The sequence below is a fragment of the Alexandromys fortis genome, unplaced genomic scaffold (assembly GCF_014885135.2).
Source record: "Alexandromys fortis isolate MF-2015 unplaced genomic scaffold, M_Fortis_MF-2015_v1.1 scaffold_25, whole genome shotgun sequence".
Lineage (NCBI taxonomy): Eukaryota > Metazoa > Chordata > Mammalia > Rodentia > Cricetidae > Alexandromys > Alexandromys fortis.
The window spans coordinates 362,785-386,595 of record NW_026067904.1 but is presented as its reverse complement, the minus strand read 5'-3'; the positions used below and the strand labels follow the sequence as shown (position 1 = coordinate 386,595).

General features: G+C 44.7%; 1 protein-coding gene across 2 annotated transcripts in view; it reads right to left on the bottom strand.

The window, feature by feature from the left end:
- Window positions 1-22,380, bottom strand: part of Dnajc18 (DnaJ heat shock protein family (Hsp40) member C18) — a 34,048-nt gene extending 11,668 nt beyond the window's left edge. The window contains exons 1-6 of one of the 2 annotated variants that reach the window (XM_050135077.1): window positions 22,237-22,380; window positions 19,929-20,115; window positions 16,007-16,152; window positions 5,488-5,673; window positions 1,611-1,720; window positions 546-655 (exon numbers count right to left, since the gene is read on the bottom strand). In XM_050135077.1, the coding sequence (XP_049991034.1) occupies window positions 546-655; window positions 1,611-1,720; window positions 5,488-5,673; window positions 16,007-16,152; window positions 19,929-20,115; window positions 22,237-22,276 (779 nt within the window). In that variant the 5' untranslated portion in view covers window positions 22,277-22,380. Of the gene's footprint in view, window positions 1-545; window positions 656-1,610; window positions 1,721-5,487; window positions 5,674-16,006; window positions 16,153-19,928; window positions 20,116-21,619; window positions 21,717-22,236 lie in introns of those variants that run through there. The other variant, XM_050135078.1, reaches the window with a different exon arrangement.
- Window positions 22,381-23,811: the final 1,431 nt, after the last annotated feature.

Here is a 23,811-nt window from a genome sequence, read left to right as displayed (position 1 = left end):
AGACCAGACACAATTGCAAGCCAGATGCAAAAGGAAGCAAGATGAGAATGCCTTACTGAAAAAAGGTACCAAGCCACGTGGCTAAACATAGATAAGAGTTATGGGTTAATTCAAGTTGTAACAGCTAGTTAGTTTTTTTTTTGTTTGTTTTGTTTTTCGAGACAGGGTTTCTCTGTAGCTTTGGTGCCTGTCCCGGAACTAGCTCTTGTAGACTGGCTTGAACTCCCAGAGATCCACCTGCCTCTGCCTCCCGAGTGCTGGGATTAAAGGCGTGCGCGCCACCACCGCCCGGCTAAGAGCTAGTTAGTAATAAGCATGAGCTAATAGGCCAAACAGGTTTTCAAGACAAGGTTTCATTCACTGTGTATCTTTGATTGTTCTGGAATTCTCTCTCTCTGTAGATCAGGCTGGCCTCAAACTCACAGAGACCCGCCTGCCTCTGCCTCCCACGTGCTGGGATAAAAAGCGTGCACCACCACCATCTAGCTAAGTCTTTCATTTTTTAAGCTGTTACTAAGGAAAAAAATTGGAAATATTCCACTTACGATTTATAGAATAGACTATATGGGGGGTTAGTGGCCAGCAGCTGAGTAATGACAGAAATAATCACAATCACCAGAACTGGAAGCAGCTGAACAAATGTGGAATATGGAGTCTGTAAAAGAAAATAGTGAAGTGTGTGAGAATACACCATCCCAAAGGAATACAGATAATTAATGCACTGCACAGGAGTGTCCACAAGGTTAAGGTTTGCCCGGAAGGCCCAACTTCACCCTAGAACCAAATAACTCATTTTCTCTCTGGAGAGAGGCTAAAGGAAGCCCCTCCGACCTGGACCATCAATAATACCACTGTCCCTTATCTCTAGGTAAGCCTGCCGGACACGGATGGGACTCCAGCAGTGGCCAGGGTTAAGCAGCTCTTACTCTGCTGTTGTTGTCCAAAACTGGTGACATCCAACTTGTGTCAAAGACGACCACATTCTCCCTTGACAACGTGGGGTCGAGGTTCATCACACATCTTATTAACTACTGTTTGGAGAAAGGGCACATTCTCTCTGGGTTGTGAACAAGCCAGAGGCATAGTATGTTGTTGTTGCTGTTTTTGAATATGTACACGAGTGTTTGGCCACCATGATAGCTCAGAAGTCAAGAGGCTACCAAGCCTGAGAACCTGGGTCTGATCCCAGCAGCACTGCCTTTTGAGCTTCTTGTGAGACTCTCCTGGTCAGCCTGGTCCACAGAGAGAGAGCTCCAGGATAGCCAGGGTTACACAGAGAGAACCTATCTCAAAACAAACAAACAACAACAACAAAAATCCTTAATAGACAGAGAAAGGAAGGAAGGGAGGGAGGGAGGGAGGGAGGGAGGGAGGGAGGGAGGGAAAGAAAATACAGCCTTACAGGAAAACTGGGATCCTAGGAAAACATGAAAAGGGATTAGGGATGGAGGATTACTAACACTGTCCAATTCGGGACAGTTATCCAGCTCTTCTTATCATAGCATAAAGTACGTTTTACCAGCATAGCTCAATTGCACTTCCAGGACTGATTATATACCACAGGAGCAGGCTCAGTATGGCCACGAGTAGGAGCTCGACTGCACACACACCTGAGGTTTGTCTTCTTCCTCTCTCTTGTGTGTCTGTGTCCTCTCATGGCGGGGTCGCCTGCGATAATAGTGACTGTCATCTGTCACATTTGAGAACATGTGAATATTTCCTGAAAAACAGATATTAGAGAGAGGGAAGGAGAAAGAGAGAGAGAAAACATTTATGAGATGGTAATTCCCTTTTGGTTCTTTTCAAAGTCTTGTTCCCAAGAAGGCTAAAGATAGGGCATCTGCCTATCTGGCCCAGCAGAAAAAGAAGACAACAGGTGAGCCAAAGGGCCAGCTGGGCAGGGGGTGTGCGAGGTCCTCTGGAAGAGCAGTCAGTGCTTTTAACCGCTGAACCATCATCTTCCCAGCCCAGGCACTACCATCTTTAATAGCCACTCATAAAATTCAATGTATTGCCAGGTGGTGGTGGTGCATGGCTTAAATCCTAGCACTTGGGAGGTAGAGGCAGGTGGATCTCTGTAAGTTTGAGGCCAGCCTGGTCTACAGAGTTCCAAGACAGTCAGGGCTGTTCCACAGAGAAATCCTATCTTAAAAAACAAAAACAGCAAAAACAACAACAAAAAAATACAATTTGTGTTGGTGTGTAGCTTAGCATGGGATACATGCCAACCATGCTGGAGGTTCTGGCTGCATCCCTAACACAAAAATTCAACTTACTATCGTTTTATTTTTTTCGATTTCTTCCTTCCTTCCTTCCTTCCTTCCTTCCTTCCTTCCTTCCTTCCTTCCTTCCTTCCTTTCTTTTTAGACAAGGTTTCCCAGTCCGCAGCTATGGAGCCAGTCCTGGAACTCACTCTCTACACCAGGTTGGCCTTAGACTCACAGAGATCTGCCTATCTCTGCCTCCTGAGTGCTGGGATTAAAGGTGTGTGCAACTACCTCCTGGCTCATTATGATTTTTTAAAAAGATTTATTTTTATGTATATGGGTATGTGGTGTTTTTATGAGAATGGATCTCACAGGTTTATGCATTTGAATGTTTGGTCCCCGTTAGTGGGACTGTTTGGGAAGGATTAGGAGGTGTGGCCTTGCTGAAGTAGCTGTGGTCTTGTTGGAAGAGACTGTCAGTGGGGTTGGGCTTTGAGGTTTCAAAAGTCCATGCCAGGCTCAGTTTCCCTGTTTCTGACTGCTGCCTGTAGATCATGCTGCGGAGTTCTCACTACTGCTCTATTGCCATGCCTTCCCATCATGAAGATAATAAACTAGCCCTCTGAAACTATAAGCAAGCCCCAAATTAAACACCTCCTTTTATAAGAGTTGCCTTGGTCACGATGTCTCTTCATAGCAACAGAACACTGGCTAAGACAGGTGTTTTGACTGCTTGCATGTCTGTGCACTATATGAACACAGTACCCACAGAGGCCAGAAGGCATCACAAGGATGCACCTGGAGAAGGAGTTACAGATGGGAGTAAGCTGTGTGTGTGTGTATATGTGTGTGTGTATATGTGTGTGTGTGTGCTGGAAATTGAACCCAGGTCCTCTACATGGGCAAGTGCTCTTAACTACTAAGCCATCTCTCCAACCCCAAATTTATGTGATTTTGTTTGTTTAAATATTTATTTTATGGGGGCTGGAGAGATGGCTCAGTGGTTAAGAGCATTGCCTGCTCTTCCAAAGGTCCTGAGTTCAATTCCCAGCAACCACATGGTGGCTCACAACCATCTGTAAAGAGGTCTGGCGCCCTCTTCTAGCCATCAGGCATACACACAGACAGAATATTGTATACATAATAAATAAATATTTAAAAAATATTTATTTTATGTTGCTGGGTGTGATTACACATACCTTTAATCCTCACACTCAAGGCAGAGGCAGGCAGATCTCTGTGAGCTTGAGGCAAAACTGAACTACAGAGCTTTCCAGAACAGCCAGGCCTACATAGAGAGACCTTGTCTTAAAAGAACAATAAATATAAATAAATAAATATGGGCTTTATTTAACATTTTTTATCTTTTATTTTACATACCCACCACAGTTTTCTCTCTCTCCTCTCCTCCCATTCCCTCCCCTCAACTCCCCACAACCTCCAGAGCTCAAGTGTTTCTATCTGTATACATGTGTACCACATGCAAGCCTGCAGAAGTCAGTCCCTTGGAGCTGGAGTCACAAATGTTTGTGAGTCACCATTCGAGCACCAGGGCTCCAGCCTAGGTTCTCTGAAAGAGCAGCCAGTACCCTCACACTGAACCCCAGATACATATTTTGTTTTTGTTTTGTTGTTGTTGCTGATGGTGGTGGGTTTGTTGTTGTTGTTTGTTTGGTTTTTCTTTTTGGTTTTGAGAGACAGGGTTTCTCTGTGTAGCTCTGGCTGTCCTGGAACTCACTCTGTAGACCAGGCTGGCCTTGAACTCACAGAGATCTGCTGCCTCTAACTCCTAAATGCTGGGATTAAAGTCATGTACCCCACTGCCTGACAGAACTTTTGAAAATATTACATTTATTTTAGATTGTGTTTGTGTACGTGCGCACGCCCACATGTGCACATGTATACATGCATACAAATCACATGTATGGAGGCTAAAGGACAATGTTCAGGAACTGTGTCTCTCCTTCCACCATGTCCGACCCAGAGATAAATCACGTCTTCAGGCTTGGTGGGAGGAGCCTTTACCTGCTGAGTCATCTCACTAGCCCCAGCATTAATTTTTATACATGAATATCACATACTTAGGCCATATTCACTTCTCTCCTTTATTTTATCTTGTCTCCCCCTCTCCCTGGTCCCCTCTTTTCTCAAAGAACATTTGTGTTGGGGGGAGGCCTAACTTCTTTGTAACTGCAATTCTGTGATGATGGCATTAATGAAAGGTATTTAGTCTGTAAGCTCTCTGTAACTACCTGACCCTGATGGGCATGACTAGTCCTTCAGCCAGGCATAGCAGTACAGTCTGCAACCACAGCCACTGGAAAGGCTGAGATAAGAGGACAGCAAGTTCAAGGCTATTGTGGGTACACAAGGGGTTCAAAACCAGCCAGGGCACTTAGACTTTGCCTTGGGTTCAGTCTCTATATCATATGAATATATATATATATATATATATATTTTATATTTCATAGCAGTCCTGAAATATCAGCCCCATTTTTCAGGTGGGTGACTACAGTAAAAGAAATCAGATGATATGGTCAAAATTCTGCACAGCTGGAGGCTAGAGACTTCGTCACCTTCCACTCAGCTCACTCCAAATTCTTGCTGTTTCTCTAGCACTGATGTTCTTCTATTCAGATCTTCAAACAAGAATTTGCTGAGATCCATAAATAAATTGTGGAAAGAATCCTAATTTTAGCCTGGCATGGTGGCACACACCTTTAATCCCAGCACTCAGGAGGCAGATGCAGGCAGATCTCTGAGTTCAAGGCCAGACTGGTCTACAGAGTTCCAGGACAGCCAGGGCTATACAGAGAAACTCTGTCTTTAAAAAAAAAAACCATAATAATTTTAATTTTAAGATAAGAACCTCAGGTCAGCTGGCATATGCCTTTAATCCCAGCACTCGGGAGGCAGAGGCAGATGGATCTTCGTGAGTTCGAGACCAGCGTGGCCTACAGAGCTAGTACCAGGACAGGCTCCAAAGCTACACAGAGAAACTCTGTCATGGGGGAGAGGGGGAAAGATAATAACCTTGACTCAGTGGTCAAGAGCACTGGCTGCTCCTCCAGAGAACCCAACATCCACAGCCACTCACAAAAGTGATTCTTGTTCCAGGGTTGTCCTCTTCTAACCTTTGTCACCAGATACACATAGGGTGCACAGACATACATGCGGGCACCAGATACACAGAAGGCGCATAGACATACATGCAGGTACCAGACACACAGAAGGCGCATAGACATACATGCGGGAAAAACTTAAAAAAAAAAATACCAACCTGAAGGAAAATGTCCTCCAAAGAACACATTGAATAGTTCCTCTGGAGAGATGTCAGCTTCGAAATCCCTGTAATAATGGTAAGATCTGGCTCGAGGTGCAGTGAAAGTCACCTGCTCATCTCCATACTGATCGTAGCGGAGTCTCTTGTCGGGATTGCTCAGGACCGCAAAGGCATTTCCTATTGCTGTAACCAACAAGAAGCAGCACATGAGCACATCCTTGGCTGCGCCGGGGGGTGACCACTGCAGCAGCGATGGCAAGAAGCCCGGAGCCGGTGCTAGACTGCTGCACAGAACTCCAAAGAGAGGTACTTAGGCCTACAAAGTTCCCCTGAAGGACTCCCCCCCAGAGACTGCTCATAATCTTGATAAAACAGAAACAGCACTAGCACCCAACAACTAGGAACTGCTACTGAAGTGAGCATTGACCCCTAGCCAACGTTCTCACGTCATTCAGCTCTCCTGACATTGGGGCCCTGCCCCTACCCGAGGCTGCCAATAATGTCAGAATGTTGAGGCTGCCAATAATGTCAGAATGTTGAAGGAATGAATGACTAACATTCCTGTTATTCAAAAATAGAATTTGGGGGGCTGGAGAGATGGCTCAGAGGTCAAGAGCACTTGCTGCTCTTGTAGAGAAGCCAGGTTCAGTTCTCAACGTTGCAATAGGTACTGACAGCAGCCTGTAACTCTAGTTTCTGGGGTTTTGACACCTGTTCAGGTCTCTATGGACATCTGTACACATAGACAAATAAGCACACACAAACAGAAACAGAAATTTAAAAGAAAGGTGTTCTGCCAGGCAGTGGTGGCACACGCCTTTAATCCCAGCATTCAGGTTGCAGAGGCAGGTGGATCTCTGAGTTCAAGGCCAGCCTCGTCAACAGAGAGAGTTCCAGGACAGTCAGAGAAATACACAGAGAAACCCTGTCTCAAAACACCACAAAAACAAACTAACAAAAGCCTGAAAGGCTCACCAGAGTCTCACTTGAGCACATTCTAAGAAACAGTCTTCTGGATCTGAGAAATGTACCTGCGAGAGCAGAACACTATACCTGTGACCCCAGCACTTGAGGAGGAGGACCAAGTGCTCAAGGCCACCCTTAGCTATGTGGCCAGTTTGAGGATAACCTGGGCTCAAGTCTTAGAAAAGCAAAAACAGGCAGGCAGAGGCTCTTCTGCCCTCCTTGTACATGCTGTGGCATACACACACAGATTCAGGTGTCTGCTGGTGTCAACAGTCAGAAGGAGCACTTTGTTAGGATTCTTCTATAAAACTCTAATGTTTGCATTAAAACTAGCTAAGCAGAAAAACACTGTCTCAAAAAAAAAAAAAAAAAAAAGCCAGAGCTCTTAAACACTGAGCTATCTCTCCAGAGGTGCCCACAGACGGTTCAGTGAGTAAAGGCACTTGTCATTTGGCCTGATGACTGAGTGCAATCCTTGGAAGCCACATGGTCTACATGGAACCACATGGAATGAACCAACTCCTGCAAGCTGTCCTTTGGCCTTCAGACACCCACATACCCATATCCACACAAATAAAAAAGACTTTCAAGTTTTTTCAAGTCTTTTTTTCTTCTTTTTCAAAATACCAAACATACAGAAAGGTTTATGGGGCTATGTTTTGTTTTGGTTTAGTACAATAAAGACACAGAAGCTGGGCCTGGTAGAATGATGAGAAGGAAAAAGCAGGACAAGTCCGAAAGAAGGAACCGCTCTTCTTCCTGGGCTAGGATGAGGCTCTGGGAGTCACCTACTCACACAGTGGTCAGTTTTCTCAAAGGAAGAAGGCATGGGTCCACTAGCCTTGAAATTTGCTGTTGTCTCAATTGGTGGGCAGTGCAATTCACCTTTTCCCAAGGAGCAAGAACAGCAATTGTCTTCAGGAGTCCAGTTCTGCCTCGCTTCACAGCACACAAACTCCTCGTCCTCCATTTCTCTGCCACCTGCCTGCTTGCTTCTTCTTCTCCTATTGCTCCACCACCCACTCAGTTCCCACAGTGCTCAGCTGCATGCTGGGCTGTGGTGCTGTCTCTGTGCTTCCTGGACTGTCTGCCCTCTGCACACCAGGGGCAGCATGGTGGGCTTCTCGATTGATTAATTCTTAGTATTTTATTACATTGTAACTCTCCATCAAGGGCTAGAGAGATTTAGGTCACGGCTATTGCCATTGGCTTCAATCCCTAGCACAGCAAGCAATCCAAGCAGGAGACAAAGCTGGTATTCAGCTGTCTCTATATAAACATTATTATACTGATTTTCTTGAGGATTTTAGATCAGTATTCTGTTTGTCTGTTTGTTTGTTAGTTTGTTTTTCGAGAAAGGGTTTCTCTGTGTAACAGCTCTAGCTGTGCTGGAACTCACTTCCTAGACCAAGCTGGCCTTGAACTCACAGAGATCTGCCTGACTGCCTCTGCCTTTGCTGGGATTAAAGACATGTGCCACCACTGCCTCGCTGTATGGTGTTTTCTTACCAGCATGCCAATAACATGTAACATGAACAAGGAGTTCCCTGGTCATAGAAGTTTGAAGTGCTCCTGGAAGCTGTGTGAAAACAGTTCCCGACCTCTAAGTGTCACAGGACATGCCAACTTGATTCATTCACTTGTTATCTAGAAGGTCATCTTAAAAACAAGTTTTAAGGGGCTGGAGAGATGGCTCAGTGGTTAAGAACACTGGCTGCTCTTCCAGAGGTCCCGAGTTCAATTCCCAGCAACCACATGGTGGCTCACAACCATCTGTAATGAGATCTGGCGCCCTCTTCTGGCATGCGGGCATACATGGAGGCAGAATGTTGTATACATAATAAATATATAAATCTTTAAAAAAAAAAACAAGTTTAAAAATGTATGTGTATGTATAAGTGAGCAGCTGCAAAGGCCAGGAGAGGACACTGGGTCTCTGGTGATGCCACGCGTCTTATAGGAGCTGCTTGACAAAGCTCCAGTGCTCGGACGACTTGGACTGACCCTTCACAGCCCTGGTGGAATTTCCTACACAACTCTTGCCTGTGTCTTTGAAATGCTTGGTGTTCGAATTCATTGCTGTGAAGAGCCCCTTACTTAAGGCTAGAACTGGGATAATGTAACAATTCTTATAAAAGCTGATGTTAGTAAGAATAAAATTTATGATGGTTCCCTAGGAGAATTAGTTAGGCAAGATATTTGAGTCTTCTATAGAATCTACTACTTAGGTGGTATTAGTAAGTTTGAGACAGGATTTGGAAAAAAATCATTAAAGAAGAAAAACTCAGGGAAATTTTAGAAGCTGGCAAACTATAACTGAATCATTGGGTGTTCATGTTCTGTCTCAGAAACACGAAACTAGCATGGGCAGGAAATATTAATGACAGGCCTGGTGCCCTCCTGAGCTAAGCAAGCAGTTTTAGGAGCCTTGATGTTCTGCTCATTGCAGGATTGTGATAAAGATAGAGACCATGCTGAAAACAAGGGTTTATGACAGAGACACAAAGAGAAACATCTGGCTCAGTGAACTGCCTGGCTTCCTGAGGAGACTCACAGATCAGGACTTCTCTGACTGTAGGAGGAATAAAGCGAAGAGCATGGTACTTCAGAGGTCAAGGGAAAGGATGGCGGTCTTACAGTAGATATAAAAGAAAGAATCTAAACAAGGGACCAAGAAATTAGATTTCAGTAGAAAGATCAGCTATTCACATTACAGTAGATTAATAAGTAATACCGTAGAAGCGTGATATAACAGGTAGGAGGAAATAAGTTCTGATCTATGAACTTAGTCAAACAAATAGAGACATCTTTGTCTAAGTTCTGTAACCACAGACTTTTACAACACCAATTAAAAAAAATTGAGTTAAAAGAATTGATTTTATCACAATGTTAGTTTTCAGTTCTCATTAAATTCACTGTTCTGTTTTTTTACTTTGATATGTTTACGTAATCAAGGAAGACTTTAGAAAAAGTATGTAGCACGAAAAAGACTGTAATCAATGTTAAAGTCTATGGGGAAATGATTTTGAGTCTAAATAAAGTCTATGATGACTGGGCAGTGGTGGCGCACCCCTTTAATCCCAGCACTCGGGAGGCAGAGGCAGGAGGATCTCTGTGAGTTCGAGGCCAGCCTACTCTATAGAGTGAGTTCCAGGACAGGCTCTCTACACAGAGAAACCCTGTTTGTTTGTTTTTTTTTTTTCCGAAAAAAACACAAATAAATAAATAAAATAAAGCCCGTGAGAGGTGCAGGTTGTCAGAGTAGGTCAAGCCATCCAGAGATGTGCTTCCTCTCTGTCCCTCTTCCGTGAAACAAAACTAAGGGGTGTCCTGTGTCTGATTTCTCTGTTGCTGCTCTTGCATCCACCCACTTAAAAGTTTGAAAAAGAAGTTGGAAAAGATGTAGGATATTGGTACACTAAGCATGGCCCTAAAGAGATGCCTATTCAAGCATTTCTTTGTGGACCCTTATTAAACAAGCCCTGACTGCAGAAGAAGGGACAGATCTCCCCGACAACGTTTCTGAAAGAATTTCTGTTGTTAACATAAAATCTCCTTCTAAGCCTCCTGAACTAAAACATGTAGATTTAATTGATCTGTTAAATAATGACTCAGAAGAATCTGATCCTGAGGATGCTCCTTAGGAGCCCTAAGATCCTCATGATGCCCAGGATTTAGAAGAAGCTGCGAGATCATGATAAAGATTGGCCTCCCCCTTATGATAAGTCATCTGCTCCTCCTCTTAGAAAAAAAAGAGATCAAACATCAAAGCTCAGAACTCAAGCTTTCTGGCACCTCTTTTAAGATGCTCCCCTCTTATTTATGGGGACAAAGAGGATAGAGAATGATGAACCTTCCTGAGAACCACTGCCTTGTGAGCTTGTTAAAGAACTACAGGAGGCAGTTGCCAGCTATGGGCCATGTCACCTGATGTTACCGCATTTTTGAAGAACTTTGGTACTTATTGGATGATTCCTAATGATTGGCATCAACTGGCTAAAGTGTGCCTACCAGGAGGACATTTCTTATTATGAAAGGAGGAATATGAGGAAGAAGCCAAAAAGGAAGCTGGCATCAGAAAGAGAAGAGGATCTAGATCTTTCTATGCTGTTGGGAGCGGGCCAATGGACTGATCCTAGGTAACAGGTAAACATACCCAGAAAGGTTTGCTTTTGATGTCTGATTTGGTTATTGCTGCTTGGAGAAATCTGCCTGCTTCTACTCTTTCTTCCCAGGAGGTGGCTAATATAAAACAAAAAAGGGGATTGAGCCTTATGAGTCATTTATCTCTCGGCTCACTGATGCTATGACCAGACACCTCAGGAGCAGGCTTCAGAAGTAATTATCAAACAACTGGCCTATGAGAATGTTAATACTGCCTGCAAAAGCCATTGGTAAAAATCTGTCAGAAGACTGGGAACTATTTCGGATTATCTGAAGGCTTGTGTTGATTTCACCCCCTCTTTTGCTCAGGGCTGCTGCCACCCTCCAAGGTAAAACAACTACTCAGTTCCTCAGAGGTAGCCCTACTTCCCAACCAGGGAATGGGGGGCCTTGTTTTTCCATGGTCAGAAAGGACATATAAGCTGAGTCCTAATAAAACTCAAAGAGGACCTGTGAATTCGAAGCCCACCTGGTCTATAGAGCTAGTTCCAGGACAGGCTCCAAAACTACAGAGAAACCTTGCCTCAAAAAAAAAAAAAAAAAAAAAGTTAACCACTGAAGAACTTACGCCTTTATTTGACATCCTTGTCTCCTTGTTCCTTAACTGATGAAGCAAAAAAGGCACTGACAATTGTGGAACAGGCTATTAATAAACAGCAATTACAAAGCATAAAACTTGATGAACCATAGGATCTAATAACACTGCCTACTGCTCATAAACCTATGGGTGTATTACAGCAAATGGTCTCTTGTCTACCTGTCACTCTCACAGACAAATGATTTTACATCGTTTGCCTAGTCGCCCTTCGTTGCAATTCTTTTTTTTTTTTTTTTTTTTTTTTTTTTGTTTTTCGAGACAGGGTTTGTCTTTTTGTTACTAAACTGTTTAATCCTTTCTTTCTTTCCAATGCTGATCATAGTAGTTAAGATATACTTCCTCCTTCCAGCTTTTCCTTCTTTTATTACTTTTTTGTTTTTTGGTTTTTCGAGACAGGGTTTGTCTGTAGTTTTGGAGCCTGTCCTGGCAGTAGCTCTATTTAGACCAGGCTGGCCTCGAACTCACAGAGATCTGCCTGCCTCTGCCTCCTGAGTTCTGGGATTAAAGGCATATGTCACCACTGCCCAGCGCCCATTTGTTTTTACAGTGATTCCGTTTCCCCATTTACTGGTTGGTTTTTGGTTACCCAACATACTTTGGTTGCTAATTTCCCTGGTGGAGTAACTATTACCTCTCATAACAAATATGTATATAATAGAAATCTTTGGACTCTATAAATTATGCTTCCTGCCCTTAAGGATAGTAAATATGAGACTACTCTTTTGCCATTGCCTTCTGGAACCTTGCTTGTCCTGACCCTTCAACACTGGGTAATGACGGACACATATTGCCTCTAGAGAAACTTTTCCTAAATGGTTTTCTTGTGGCTTTGCCACTAACTTTTGCTAACTGTACATTATTATCCTTTTAATGCCTCCTTAATAACCCTAGTTTTGATTATAAAACATATTTTGAATCTAACAAACAAAAATTTATTTATGACCCTCAATCCTTATTCCCTCAAACTTTTACTGCTTGGTACACTCCTGGTTGGCCTACTCCAACTTTTAGTCCTCCTCTCTCTGTAAATATCCTTTACAAAAGCATTTATTCTGCCTCTTGCTGCTACCCATAAAGCCTGTTGTACAAACCTGGATTTGTCACTAAATCCACCCGTGCTTCTGTTGTAGCCCCCTTTGCTGTCCTTCATTGAGGACCTCAAGGTTCTCTTTTTACTTTCCATGACAACGTGGTTCCGCTGGGGTGTCATGTTTGGGCTGTATAATTACTAACTGCATTACTGCCTCTTCTTCCTATGATATTTATGTTGTTTGTTTATTTATTTATTTTTATTTTATGTGCACTGGTGTTTTGCCTGCATGTATGTCTGTGTGAGGATGCCAGATCCCCTAGAACTAGAGCTGCAGGCAGTTGTGAGCTGCCATCCATGAGGTGCTGGGAATTAAATCCCAGGTCCTCTGGAAGAACAGCCAGTGCTCTTAATCTCTGAGCCATCTCACCAGGCACTCCACACACACAATTTTTTGTTGTTGTTTTTTTTTTTTTTTTGAGACAGGGTTTCTCTGTAGCTTTGGAGCCTGTCCTGGAACTAGCTCTTGTAGACCAGGCTGGCCTCGAACTCACAGAGATCCACCTGCCTCTGCTAGAAACTGAGTTTTCTATAGAACCTATTACTTAAGTGGTATTAGTAAGTATAAGACATAGGATTTGGGAAAAAAAATCATTAAAGAAGAAAACCTCAGGGAAATTTTAGAAGCTGACAAACTATAACTGAATCATTAGGTTTTCATGTTCTGCCTCAAAAACAAAGAACTAGCAGGAACAGAAGATTTTTGATTACAAAATTAATGTAATTGAGTTAAAATAATTGATTTTATCATGTTAGATTTTAGTTCTCATGAAAGTTACTGTTTGCTCATTTTGTTTTTTTATTTTGATATGCTTATATAATCAAGGAAGACTTTAGAATAAGTATGTAGCATGACAAGACTTTGTAATCAATTATTAAAGTCTATGAGGAAATGATTTGGAGTCTAAATAAAGTCTATGAGAGATGCAGATTGTCAGAGTAGATCAAGCCACCCTGAGATACGCTTCCTCTCTGTCCACCTCCCATGAAACAACACTGTGAAGTGCCCTGTGTCTGACTTCTCCATCTCCGCCCCTGCACACACCCACTTCAGACCCTGCCCTCATTTGCAGCTGGACTCCGGCAGCTCTCCTAGAACTGGAGTTCCAGGCTACTGTAAGCAACCTGGGAGGTTCTTAGAAACAGACTGCTGTTCTCTGCAAGAGTAGCAAGCGATATTAACCACTGAATTCCAGGCCCTAGAAATGGTTTAAGGTTTATTTATTATTTTATGTGTATGAGTGTTTTGCCTGCGTGTATGTATATGCATATCTGACTCCCTCTGAAGTCAGAAGAGGGCATTGGATCTCTCGGGACTTGAGTTATAGATGGTTGTGAGCCACATTGTAGGTGCTGTGAATAAAGCCCAGGTCCTCTTGCAAGAACAAAAAGTGCTCTTAAGAACCCAAAGAAAAACATATAGGCATCCTCCTGAATATTAACCTTCATCAGGCGATGAAAGGAGACAGAGACAGAGACCCACATTGGAGCACCGGACTGAAATCTCAAGGTCCAAATCAGGAGCAGAAGGAGAGAGAGCACGAGCAAGGAAATCAGGACCGTGAGGGGTGCACCCACACACTGAGACAATGGGGATGTTCTATCGGGAACTCACCAAGGCCAGCTGGCCTGGGTCTGAAAAAGCCTGGGTTAAAACCGGCCTCGCTGAACACAGCGGACAATGAGGACTACCGAGACCTCAAGAACAATGGCAATGGGTTTTTGATCCTACTGCACTTTTTGGCTTTGTGGGAGCCTAGGCAGTTTGGATGCTCACCTTACTAGACCTAGATGGAGGTGGGTGGTCCTTGGACTTCCCACAGGGCAGGGAACCCTGATTGCTCTTTGGGCTGACGAGGGAGGGGGACTTGATTAGGGGAGGGGGAGGGAAAGGGGAGGCAGCGGTGGGGAAGAGACAGAAATCTTTAATAAATAAATAAAAAAAAGAAAAAAAAAGTGCTCTTAATTGCTGAGTCAACTCTCCACCCTACAAAAGATGTTATTTAAAAAACAAAACTTTTTTCCTTAAAAAAAAAGTGTATATAGATAGACAGACAGACAGAGATCAATCTAAGTAGATGAAGGCAGGAAAGAACTGTGTTAATCACTATTAAGGATGTATCAAGTTGGGCATGATAGCGCACACCTTTAATCCCAGCACTTGGGAGGCAGAGGCAGGTGGATCTCTGAATTTAAGGTCAGCCTGGTCTACAGAGCAAGTTTGAGGACAGTCCAGCTTAGGCAGTAAAGGTAAAAACCAAAAACAGAAATCTGGTGAAGATGTACTTGAACAAAGGGACCATGTTCCAGCAAGAAGCAGAACTTAGAAGCTTCAGCCACGTGGTTTAGGCTTTACGGTTAAGGATAGAAGAAAGGAGTTATGGGATTTGCCTCTGAAACTAAGGAAAGCAACTGAGGCCATGCATGTGTCAGGGGTGGCCCTGAATGGAGGCCTAGGCCTAGAGAGGCCATTGTGTGAAGGTGAAGGCTGTATTGCCCTGGAGACCCCAAGATGCTGGAGGTGCCAGAGCCTTGGGACACCTGCTGAGGAGAGCTAATGGGATGAGGAACCAGCCTAAGAGAAAGAAGTGTGCTGCAATCAACAAAACTGAAAGGAGTTGGAGATCTGAAGAGAGTTCTGACATCAGACATGGAGATGCGATTTGGAGTTTGTCCAGCTGGTTTTTGGTCTTCTTTGGTCCAGTATTTCCTCGGTATGCTCCCTTCCCTATGTTTTGGAGTGGTAATGTATATCCTGTGCCATTTTATCTTGGAAGTATGTGATCTGTTTTTTAATTTTGATTCTACAGGGGAACAGAGTTAAGAGATTGTATGAATCTCAGAAGAGACTTTAGACTTTTGAATAAGTCTGAGATTGATATAGACTATGGGAACTTTTGAAGTTAGACTGAATGCATTTTTGCATTATGATATAGTTACAAACTTTGGGGGCCAGTGGAATGTGGCGGTTTGAAAGAAAATGGCCCCCAAAGGAAGTAGCACTATTAGGAGATGTAGCCTTATTGGAGTAGGTGTGGTCTTACTGGAGGAAGTTTGTCACTGTGGAGGCAGCTTTGAAGTCTCATATGTCCTCAAGATACTGCCCAGTGTCTCAGTTCACTTCCTGTTACAGTTTGATCAAGATGTAGCCAGCACCACATCTCTTGCACACCGCCAAGATCCTTGCTATGATGATAATGGACTGAACCTCTAAAACTGTAACCAAGCCACCTCAATTGAATGTTCCCCTTTTTAAGAGTTGCCGTGGTCAGCCGGGCAGTGGTGGTACATGCCTTTACATGCAGAAGCTGGCAGATCTCTGTGAGTTTGGGGCCATCCTGGTCTACAGAGCAAGTTCCAGGACAGGCTCCAAAGATAAACAGCAAAAAGCTCTCTGCGTGTGTGTGTGTGTGTGTGTGTGTGTGTGTGTGTGTGTGTGTGTATGTCTGTGTGCGTACGCGTGTGCTGTAGTATCTCTTCACATCAATAGAAACTCTAAGACAGTGGGTAAGAGGGGCTTGAGCTTAATTCCTGGAACCCATGGAATGGAAAGAGAGAACTGGTTCTCAAAAGTTGTTCTCTGACTTCCATGTATATGCCCCTGCTAAGATAAATAAATATAATAAAAGATTTAAAAACAAACTAATTTGCTATCACCACTACTACAAGGGCAGATGGGCATGGGCTCAAGGGCAAACCTTTGAAGGCATCAGTTGCTCCAGGAGCGCAGTTCTTGTCAGGATGAAACTTCAGGGCGAGCTTCCTGTAAGCTTTCTTAAGTTCTTCATCACTGGCGTTGCAAGAAACTCCCAGAATTTCATAATAATTTCTGCACTTCTTGATTCTTAAAAGAAAACAATTAAAAATGTGTATATCTACAGAGGCTCTATTTGTATAACTAATAGCCAAACAATAAATCCCTCCAACCTGTGAACTCCAAAACAAACCCAACAAAATATAAGCATTCAAATCATCCTATCCAGACCTTCCACACAGTCCCTCTGGGTCTACTCTTCTATCCCTCTTATAGTCATATAAGTGGGCAGAAGAAGCATGTTAGCCTCTATGCCAAAGTTCAGGCTAAGATCTTGAAAGTTAACCAAAGAACAGCAAAGCTAGAAGAATTAGCTAGCTATCTTATTTTGTTTTCTTAAGACAGCATCTCAAGCAGCCCAGGCTAGCCTCGAGGTCACTATGTAGCTAAGGCTGGTTTTTGTTGGGAGCTGCAGACCCTCAGACTCTGAACTTTCTATGACCCCTTGCCTGCCAGAGTAAACAACTTGTTTTCCTATGCTTGCAGCTACTCTGAGCACAGAACCCTCATGAGTTCCTGACAACAAGGAAGTGGTTTCTGGTGGGCTTGCAGTGAAAAATATAGAGAGCTAGGGTGTGACCACTAGTCAAGGAGAGCACTATATAAGCTGCCTGGGAACATAATAAAATTGGCATTCTTGCTTCAAAAGTGACCCCTGTCTCTGTGTGTTCTTTAATCCCCAGGCCCTTGCCCAACCTTGATTCCAGGTGGTGCAGACATCACAGGTTTTGAGGTCTTAATTCTCCTGCTTCCATTCCCCACATGTTGAGATTATAGGTGTGTGTTCTCACATCTGCCCTTATGGCTATCTTTCAAAACTGTGTAAGTGGTTTTCCCTTCAGGGACATGGGGAGGGATTTCATTTTGTTTTGAGACAGGATTTTCTCATGTAGTTCTGGCTGTCTTGGAACTTTCTATGTAGACCAGTCTGTCCCCTAACTCATAAAGATCTAACTGTGTCTGTCTCTCCCAAGTGCTGGGACTAAAAGCATTCACCCAATGCTTGGTCTTTTTTTTCTTCAGATAGACTCTCATGTAGTCCAGGCTCAGCCCCAATTCTCCGTGTAGTGGAGAATGACTTCTTATGGGCATGTATCAAAACCAGAGATCGATAGCAGGTGTTTTCCTTCCCACTCTTTGCCTTATTTTTAAAATTACATTTTCTTTCTCTCATCCTTTCATCTCTTTCTGAAACAGGGTCTCACTGTGTAGCCCTAGCTGTCCTGAAACTCACAGAGATTCACACCTGCCTTGAATTGATTTTCTGTGCTCATGAAACTGGGGTCCAGGTTTATCCTTTTCATATGAATATTCAGTTGTCTAAACCTTTGCTGAGGACTATTCTTTCCTCCATTAAAATGTCTGGGCACCTTATCAACAAATAACGGGTCAGAGCTAAGCTTGGTGGCTCATGCCACCTGGCATTGCAAGCATTTGATAGGCTGAGGTAGGACACTTACTGGGAGTAAGTCTGTCTACAGAGTGAAACTTTATATAAACACAACAACAATGAGACTTAAGGGCCCATAAACGTGAGGGTTATTCTGGACTCTCAGCCTATCCCACTGAGATCCATGTTCATCCTCACATCTGTCAGGTGGTCTTCATCGTTAGTCTTGAAGCAAGTTTAAAATTTTTTTTTTTTTTTTGGTTTTTCGAGACAGGGTTTCTCTATGCTTTGGAGCCTGTCCTGGCACTAGCTCTGTAGACCAGGCTGGTCTCGAACTCACAGAGATCTGCCTGCCTCTGCCTCCCGAGTGCTGGGATTAAAGGCGTGTGCCACCATTGCCCGGCTGCAAGTTTAAAATTTAAAGCCTGGCGCACGCCTTGAATCCCAGCACCCAGGAAGCAGAGGCAGGTGGATCTCTGGGAGTTCGAGGCCAGCCTGGTCTACAAGAGCTAGTTCCGGGATAGGCACCAAAGCTACAGAGAAACCCTGTCTCACTTTTTTGGACAGAGTTTCCCAGGTTTACCAGGCAGTGGAAGCACATAACTTTATTCCCAGCACTCAGGAGGCAGAAGCAGGTGAATCTCTGAGTTTGAGGCCTGGTCTACGGAGTGAGTTCCAGGACGACCAGGCTAAACAGAGAAATCCTGTCTCCTAGGGCATAGAGGTGTATGCCTTTAGTCCCAGCATATAGAAAGACCATGTTTCAAACAAATAACAACGAGGGAGGGTCTCTCACAATATAGCTCTTTCAGGCTTGAAACTTGCTATACAGACCAAGCTGGCCTCAAACTCGCATTCCCAGCACCCATATCAGGTGGCTCACAGCTACCTATAACTCCATCTGCAGGGGATCTGATGCCCTCTTCAGGTCTCTGCGTGTATCTGCACTCATGTACACACACCCACACACAGAGGCATAAAAATAAAATTAATAATAAAAAAAGGGTAGTGCTGTCCTCTCTTTTCAGTCCTGATTTTGTGTATGTCTGTGTGTTGAGGGGCAGACAACTCTCTGTGTAACTCTGGCTACCCTGGAAGTTGTCTGTTCCTCCTGCTCCAGAGTGCTGGGATTACAGGTTTGTACAACCAGGCATGCCTCATTCCCGATTTTAGTCATTTGAGTGAGTATTTGTTTTTCTCCCTGGACAGTATAGTTAAAAGTTCATCAGTTTTGTTGACATTTTAAAGATTTAATTTATGACATCATTGGTTTTTCTCTATTGTTTTCCCATTTTCTATTTCATTTGTATCTGTTCTTGTATTTTTCCTTTATCCTTCTTATGTAGGGTTTTGTTGTTTTGGTCTCAAACCCCAGATATTCCCACGTCTGTGACAACAGGCTTATGTCACCAGGCCTACCCTCTAGTTTCTTTTTTGTCTGTTTTGCGATTCTGGGACTGGACCCAGGGTCCTGCAGTGCTAGGCAGGCACTCCACCAGTGAACTGTATCCCCAGTCCACTCTGCACTTTCTTATTTTGACACCGGGTCTCCCTAGTTGCCCTGGATGGTCTTGAACTCATGTTGTCGTAGACTGGCCGTAACCCTGAGAACACTCTGCTCTCAGTCTCCTAAGCAGCTGCTATCACAAACCTGGATCACCACACCTGGCTAAAAGACATCTTTTTTATTTTAATGTACCGGAGATGAAACCTTGGGCCTCCTGCCTGCGAGACAAAGCTCTCTACTACTGAGCTACATTCTACACTCCCAGCCCTTGCTTTCTTACTTTGTTTTCCCGGCTTCTCCTAAAGCATATCACACAACTCACAGTATATTCTAACACTCCATTCTTACTCCATTCTTACCCAGTCTTTCATTCGAAGTCAAGAAGCTAGTGTTTTTCAATAATACGATCATGGGGGCTGGAGAGATGAATCAGTGGTTAAGAGCACTGGCTGCTCTTCTGAAGGACCTGGGTTTGATTCCCACCACCCACATGGAGGCTCAAAACTGTCTACCTTTAACTCCCGTTCTAGTGTCCAAAGTCCTGAGCCTCCACGGGCACTGTACACACATGGTGCACAGACATACGTGCAGGGAAAACATCTACGCATAGCCCCTCCTGAGACAGACATTCCTCTAAGCACTTTCTTCTATAAAATCCTTTATTTAACCCAACAACAGCAGTTCCCAACCTGCGGGTCTCTACCCCTTTGGGGCTCGAACGACCCTCTCATGGAGTCTCATATCAGATATCCTGCATGTCCAGCTATTTACATTATGTTCATAACAGTAGCAAAATTACAGCGATGAGGTAGCAACAAAATAATGTTGTGGTTGGGTTCACCACATGAGGAACTGTATTAAAGGGTCACAGCATCAGGAAGGTTGAGAACCACTGTTCTGCAGGCTTACCTTTGGACCCCAAGTAGCTGTTCCTCGGTGTAAGTGGAGCTCCCCTCTCCCTGCCGGGGCTGTGTCCTCTCATTCTCAGACTTCGATTCCTTTTGTGCCTTCATGCAGTTACAGCAACCACAGGGATCATGACTGCCAGGTCGTCGGTCTTCTGGGTATTTGTTTCTTCTAATTGCATCAATGTAAGCTGTAAGCCAACAGCCGAATCAACCTCCAGTTCAAACCAACTTAGACTTTTGTTTACTTTTTTTTTTTTTCGAGACAGGGTTTCTCTGTGGTTTTGGAGCCTGTCCTGGAACTAGCTCTTGTAGACCAGGCTGGTCTCGAACTCACAGAGATCCGCCTGCCTCTGCTTCCCAAGTGCTGGGATTAAAGGCGTGCACCACCACCGCCCGGCTTTTGTTTACTTTTTGAGACAAGGTTTCACTATGGCTGGCCTCAAATTCACAAACCTTCTGCCTCGGCTTCTCTTAGGTTGGAATTACAACCATGCACAACTATGTCTGCCTCTGTAATTTTGCTGCTTGCCTCCGCTCTCTGGGAAGCAGCTTGCGGATAAGAGCAAAGAAATGTGGAGAAGAGTGGAGAAGGATGGAGAAGTGTGAAGAAGGGTGGAGAAGGGCGGAGAAGGGCGGAGAAGGGTGGAGAAGTGTCTTTAGATGACTACAGACATCATGGAGACTTCAAAACTTCCATTCAAAACTCCAACAAATGTCTTGCCTGGAATACTACGCAGAGAATACAGGATGCACCCGAGGAAGAAACTTAAATGCCAGAAGCACAAAGCCCCAAATTTTCACCATACTGATAGTGCTTGTTCAACAAATGCTCTTAACTGAGATACAGAAGAGGGGCTTGTGAGGCAATTCTACCCAAGACCTTGCCTTTAGAGCAGTGTGGAGAGAGGCCCATTTCTTTGTGCTACATGGCCAGAGGTGACATCGCTCATAAAAGAATACTTTGCTTGCAAAGGCTCCTACCCTTAAAGTTTGAAGCATGGACAGACCCTGTCTCAAAAACAAATGAAAACCAAAACACAACAAACAAGAAAGAATGGAGTCGTTTAATTCTCTTAAACTGGCATTTGTCGGGCTGGCGAGAAGGCTCAGCAGTTAAGAGTTTAGACTGCTCTTGCAGAGAGCCTGAGTTTGATTTCCAGCACCCACATGGCAGCTCAAACCTCTTGTAACTCCAGTTCCAGGTGGATCTGATGCCTCTGGCTTCAAAGGGCTCCTTAACTCCCAGGGACATATTTCTTCCCCCACTTACACATAGTTAAAAATAAAATAAATCTTTTTAAAAAAGTAAAACGAACATCTGTAGAACTAATATGAACCAAGACACCGGGCTAGACATATCGGGGGCTGTATGGGTCAGACCAATTCCCACCACACAAAGGTTATAGTTTAGTGCAAGAGGACTCAGTAAGTCCTGAAGCTTACAAAATGTACAGGGCAAGCCAGTGAGGGACAGGGCACTCCTGTCTTGTCAGCAGACCCGAAAAGGCTTTAAAAACATCTTTCACTCCTACTTAAGATCTTTGACACTCTTCCTTTAAGGCATCCTTCATATCTTTATATGTAATGTTTGGAGAAAACGAAGCTTCTTTTGACATCCAGGCTGTGTTGAGTACCTTGTTAGTGTGCAGCCCAAACCCCCAACCTTGCTGCGGTAGTAACCCAGGAACTTACTGGCTGTGTTTTGTAAAAGGCTGTTAACCGGTCAAACTCTCTCAGTGGACTGACAGTTCTGTGAGCTCAGGGACCCGCGTCTGTCAAATTCCCCCTGCAGAATCAGCATAGCGCAGGACAGATGATAGGTATCGGGATCAAAACTTTCTGCCTGACCGTAGGGTGGAAAAGGACAGACTGCCTACTGGCCCTGATGTAAGCCTTGAGGAACGAGATTAAACCGAGACTAAAGAGTCGGGTGGCCTAACGTGAAGGAGTTATCCATAAAGGGCAGGTAAGCTACGGAACTCAGCATCCTAAGCGCCCTCGAATCACAGGAGGTCAAAACTGGCCTGACAGCCGGGGGCTCTGGATGGGGCATGACCGGGGCGGAGCTGGGGGCTCTGAGGCAACTAGTAGCCGATGACTGAGCTCTGAGCTACAGCCTTAGCCGGGGCCAGCGTTCCCGGCCGCTGCCCTGGGCCGTCCTCCACCGCAACCCGAGCCCTTCCCAGGCTTAGCATCTTTCCACAAGCCTCCATCTGGTCCAGGATCTCGGCCTTAAGATCCGAGGAGCCCGCATCCCTGATCTCTCCGGAATGCTGCCTTGTCCCACCCTCCAGTCCGGAACCTGGTACCTTGGGTCCAGCGTTCCCCGCTGCCCAGAGTGGCCGCCATATCGGTTTTCAGTCAGCAGGTCGGCTGAGCCTCTCAAGTCCCGGAGGCTGAAAGAGAGGGGGCGCGGGGCGCGGGGCACGCTGGTCATTGTAGTTTAGTTCATGTAGGCTGCGGGGCTACGCGACTACAAGTCCCGACGGGGCCCGCGCGAGAAACGCGGAGATGCAGAGGTGTGAAGGGACGGGATCCCCAGAGTGAGGTCAGGACGGTTTAGTTGGCTCGTTTCTGCGTTTCTGGCTCAGACTCAGACTCATCTATAGCTGGGAAAAGTGGCTTCTTTCCTGCCTGATCCTGAGAACATACAAAGGTCCTAGGGGGCAACGGCTTCACACATTGCAGGCCAACCGGTGACACCCTCAGGAATGTCCCTCTTAAGTATCTACCAGTGCCTATTCTGTGCAAAATCTATGCTAGGCCCTGGGGATAGAAAGATGGTTTGGGGAAGGCTAAACTCATTCTGGGAGGTTTAATGGCCGAAAAAAAAAAAAAAGAAAAGAAAAGAAAAGTGGGGTGAAATTAGTATAGTTAGACAGTAGTTTTGATTCCTCTCATCCAAGCTCCTTAGTCCTCAGAGGGACCAAAGGGGGGGCGGGGCGTTAAGTTTGGGAGCCGCCATCAGAGCCCTTGTGTTTACTTCATGCCATTCTACTCATGAACCTCCGAGGCTCGTCTCCTCTTTCCCAGTTCTTTCTTGTTCCCGTTCTCTTTTCTGAAGGGCCAGCTCTAAGAAGTTTGTAAAGAGGAAATGAGCAATTATTCCTTCTGTTCCGTACCCTGTTTTCCGGGAAGTCTAGCAAAGACTCAGAGCAATTCTTCCGCATGATTCAGAGGGGAATTTCTGCTCTCCTCATTCCCTTACAATCCACGGAGGAAGGTGATGAGGTGGGGATCACCAAACCTAATCTAATCACCAAGCCAAAAATCAGGTCTACAAACGGGCAAAATGATCAGGATTTCAGAAAATTATCTGGAAAAAAAATACCCAGAATTCGCTTAGATCTTATTCAAGAAAACTGTCAACCTGCTACTTTAGGCTGTTGGGAAAATGGGGTTTACATGGGGATGCATAGCCCTGAACCCAGACAGAAGGGTAAGAGTCCCAGAGGACATGTGGCTCTAGTACTTTCCCGCTGGCAGAGCCTGGCATACAGACTTCACGACCACTTGGAACTCCAGGAGAACAAGGCCTCTCAGCGGGAACAAGAACTGGCTCAGAAGTTGGATACAGGTTGTAGCTGGGAGTTTGCCACAACTCATTGTGTAGCCCTGACCAACTTCCTTCTCCTTCTGCTTTGGCCTCTGTCAGAGTTGAGGCATCCTTGAGATTCAGTGTATGACTGCCTCTGGTATCTTCCATGAGGAGCTGGAGGGGGAAGAGAGGCACAGCCAGGAAAGCTGCATTGCCCTCCTCCAACCAAAGCGTTTCTGATTTATATTTTGTGACCTAAAAAAGCATATATTGAGAGCTCCCAGATTAATGCACCCTGAAATGCTTGTGCTGTTTGTAATGTCAGTTACAAACAGAGCCCCGAAAG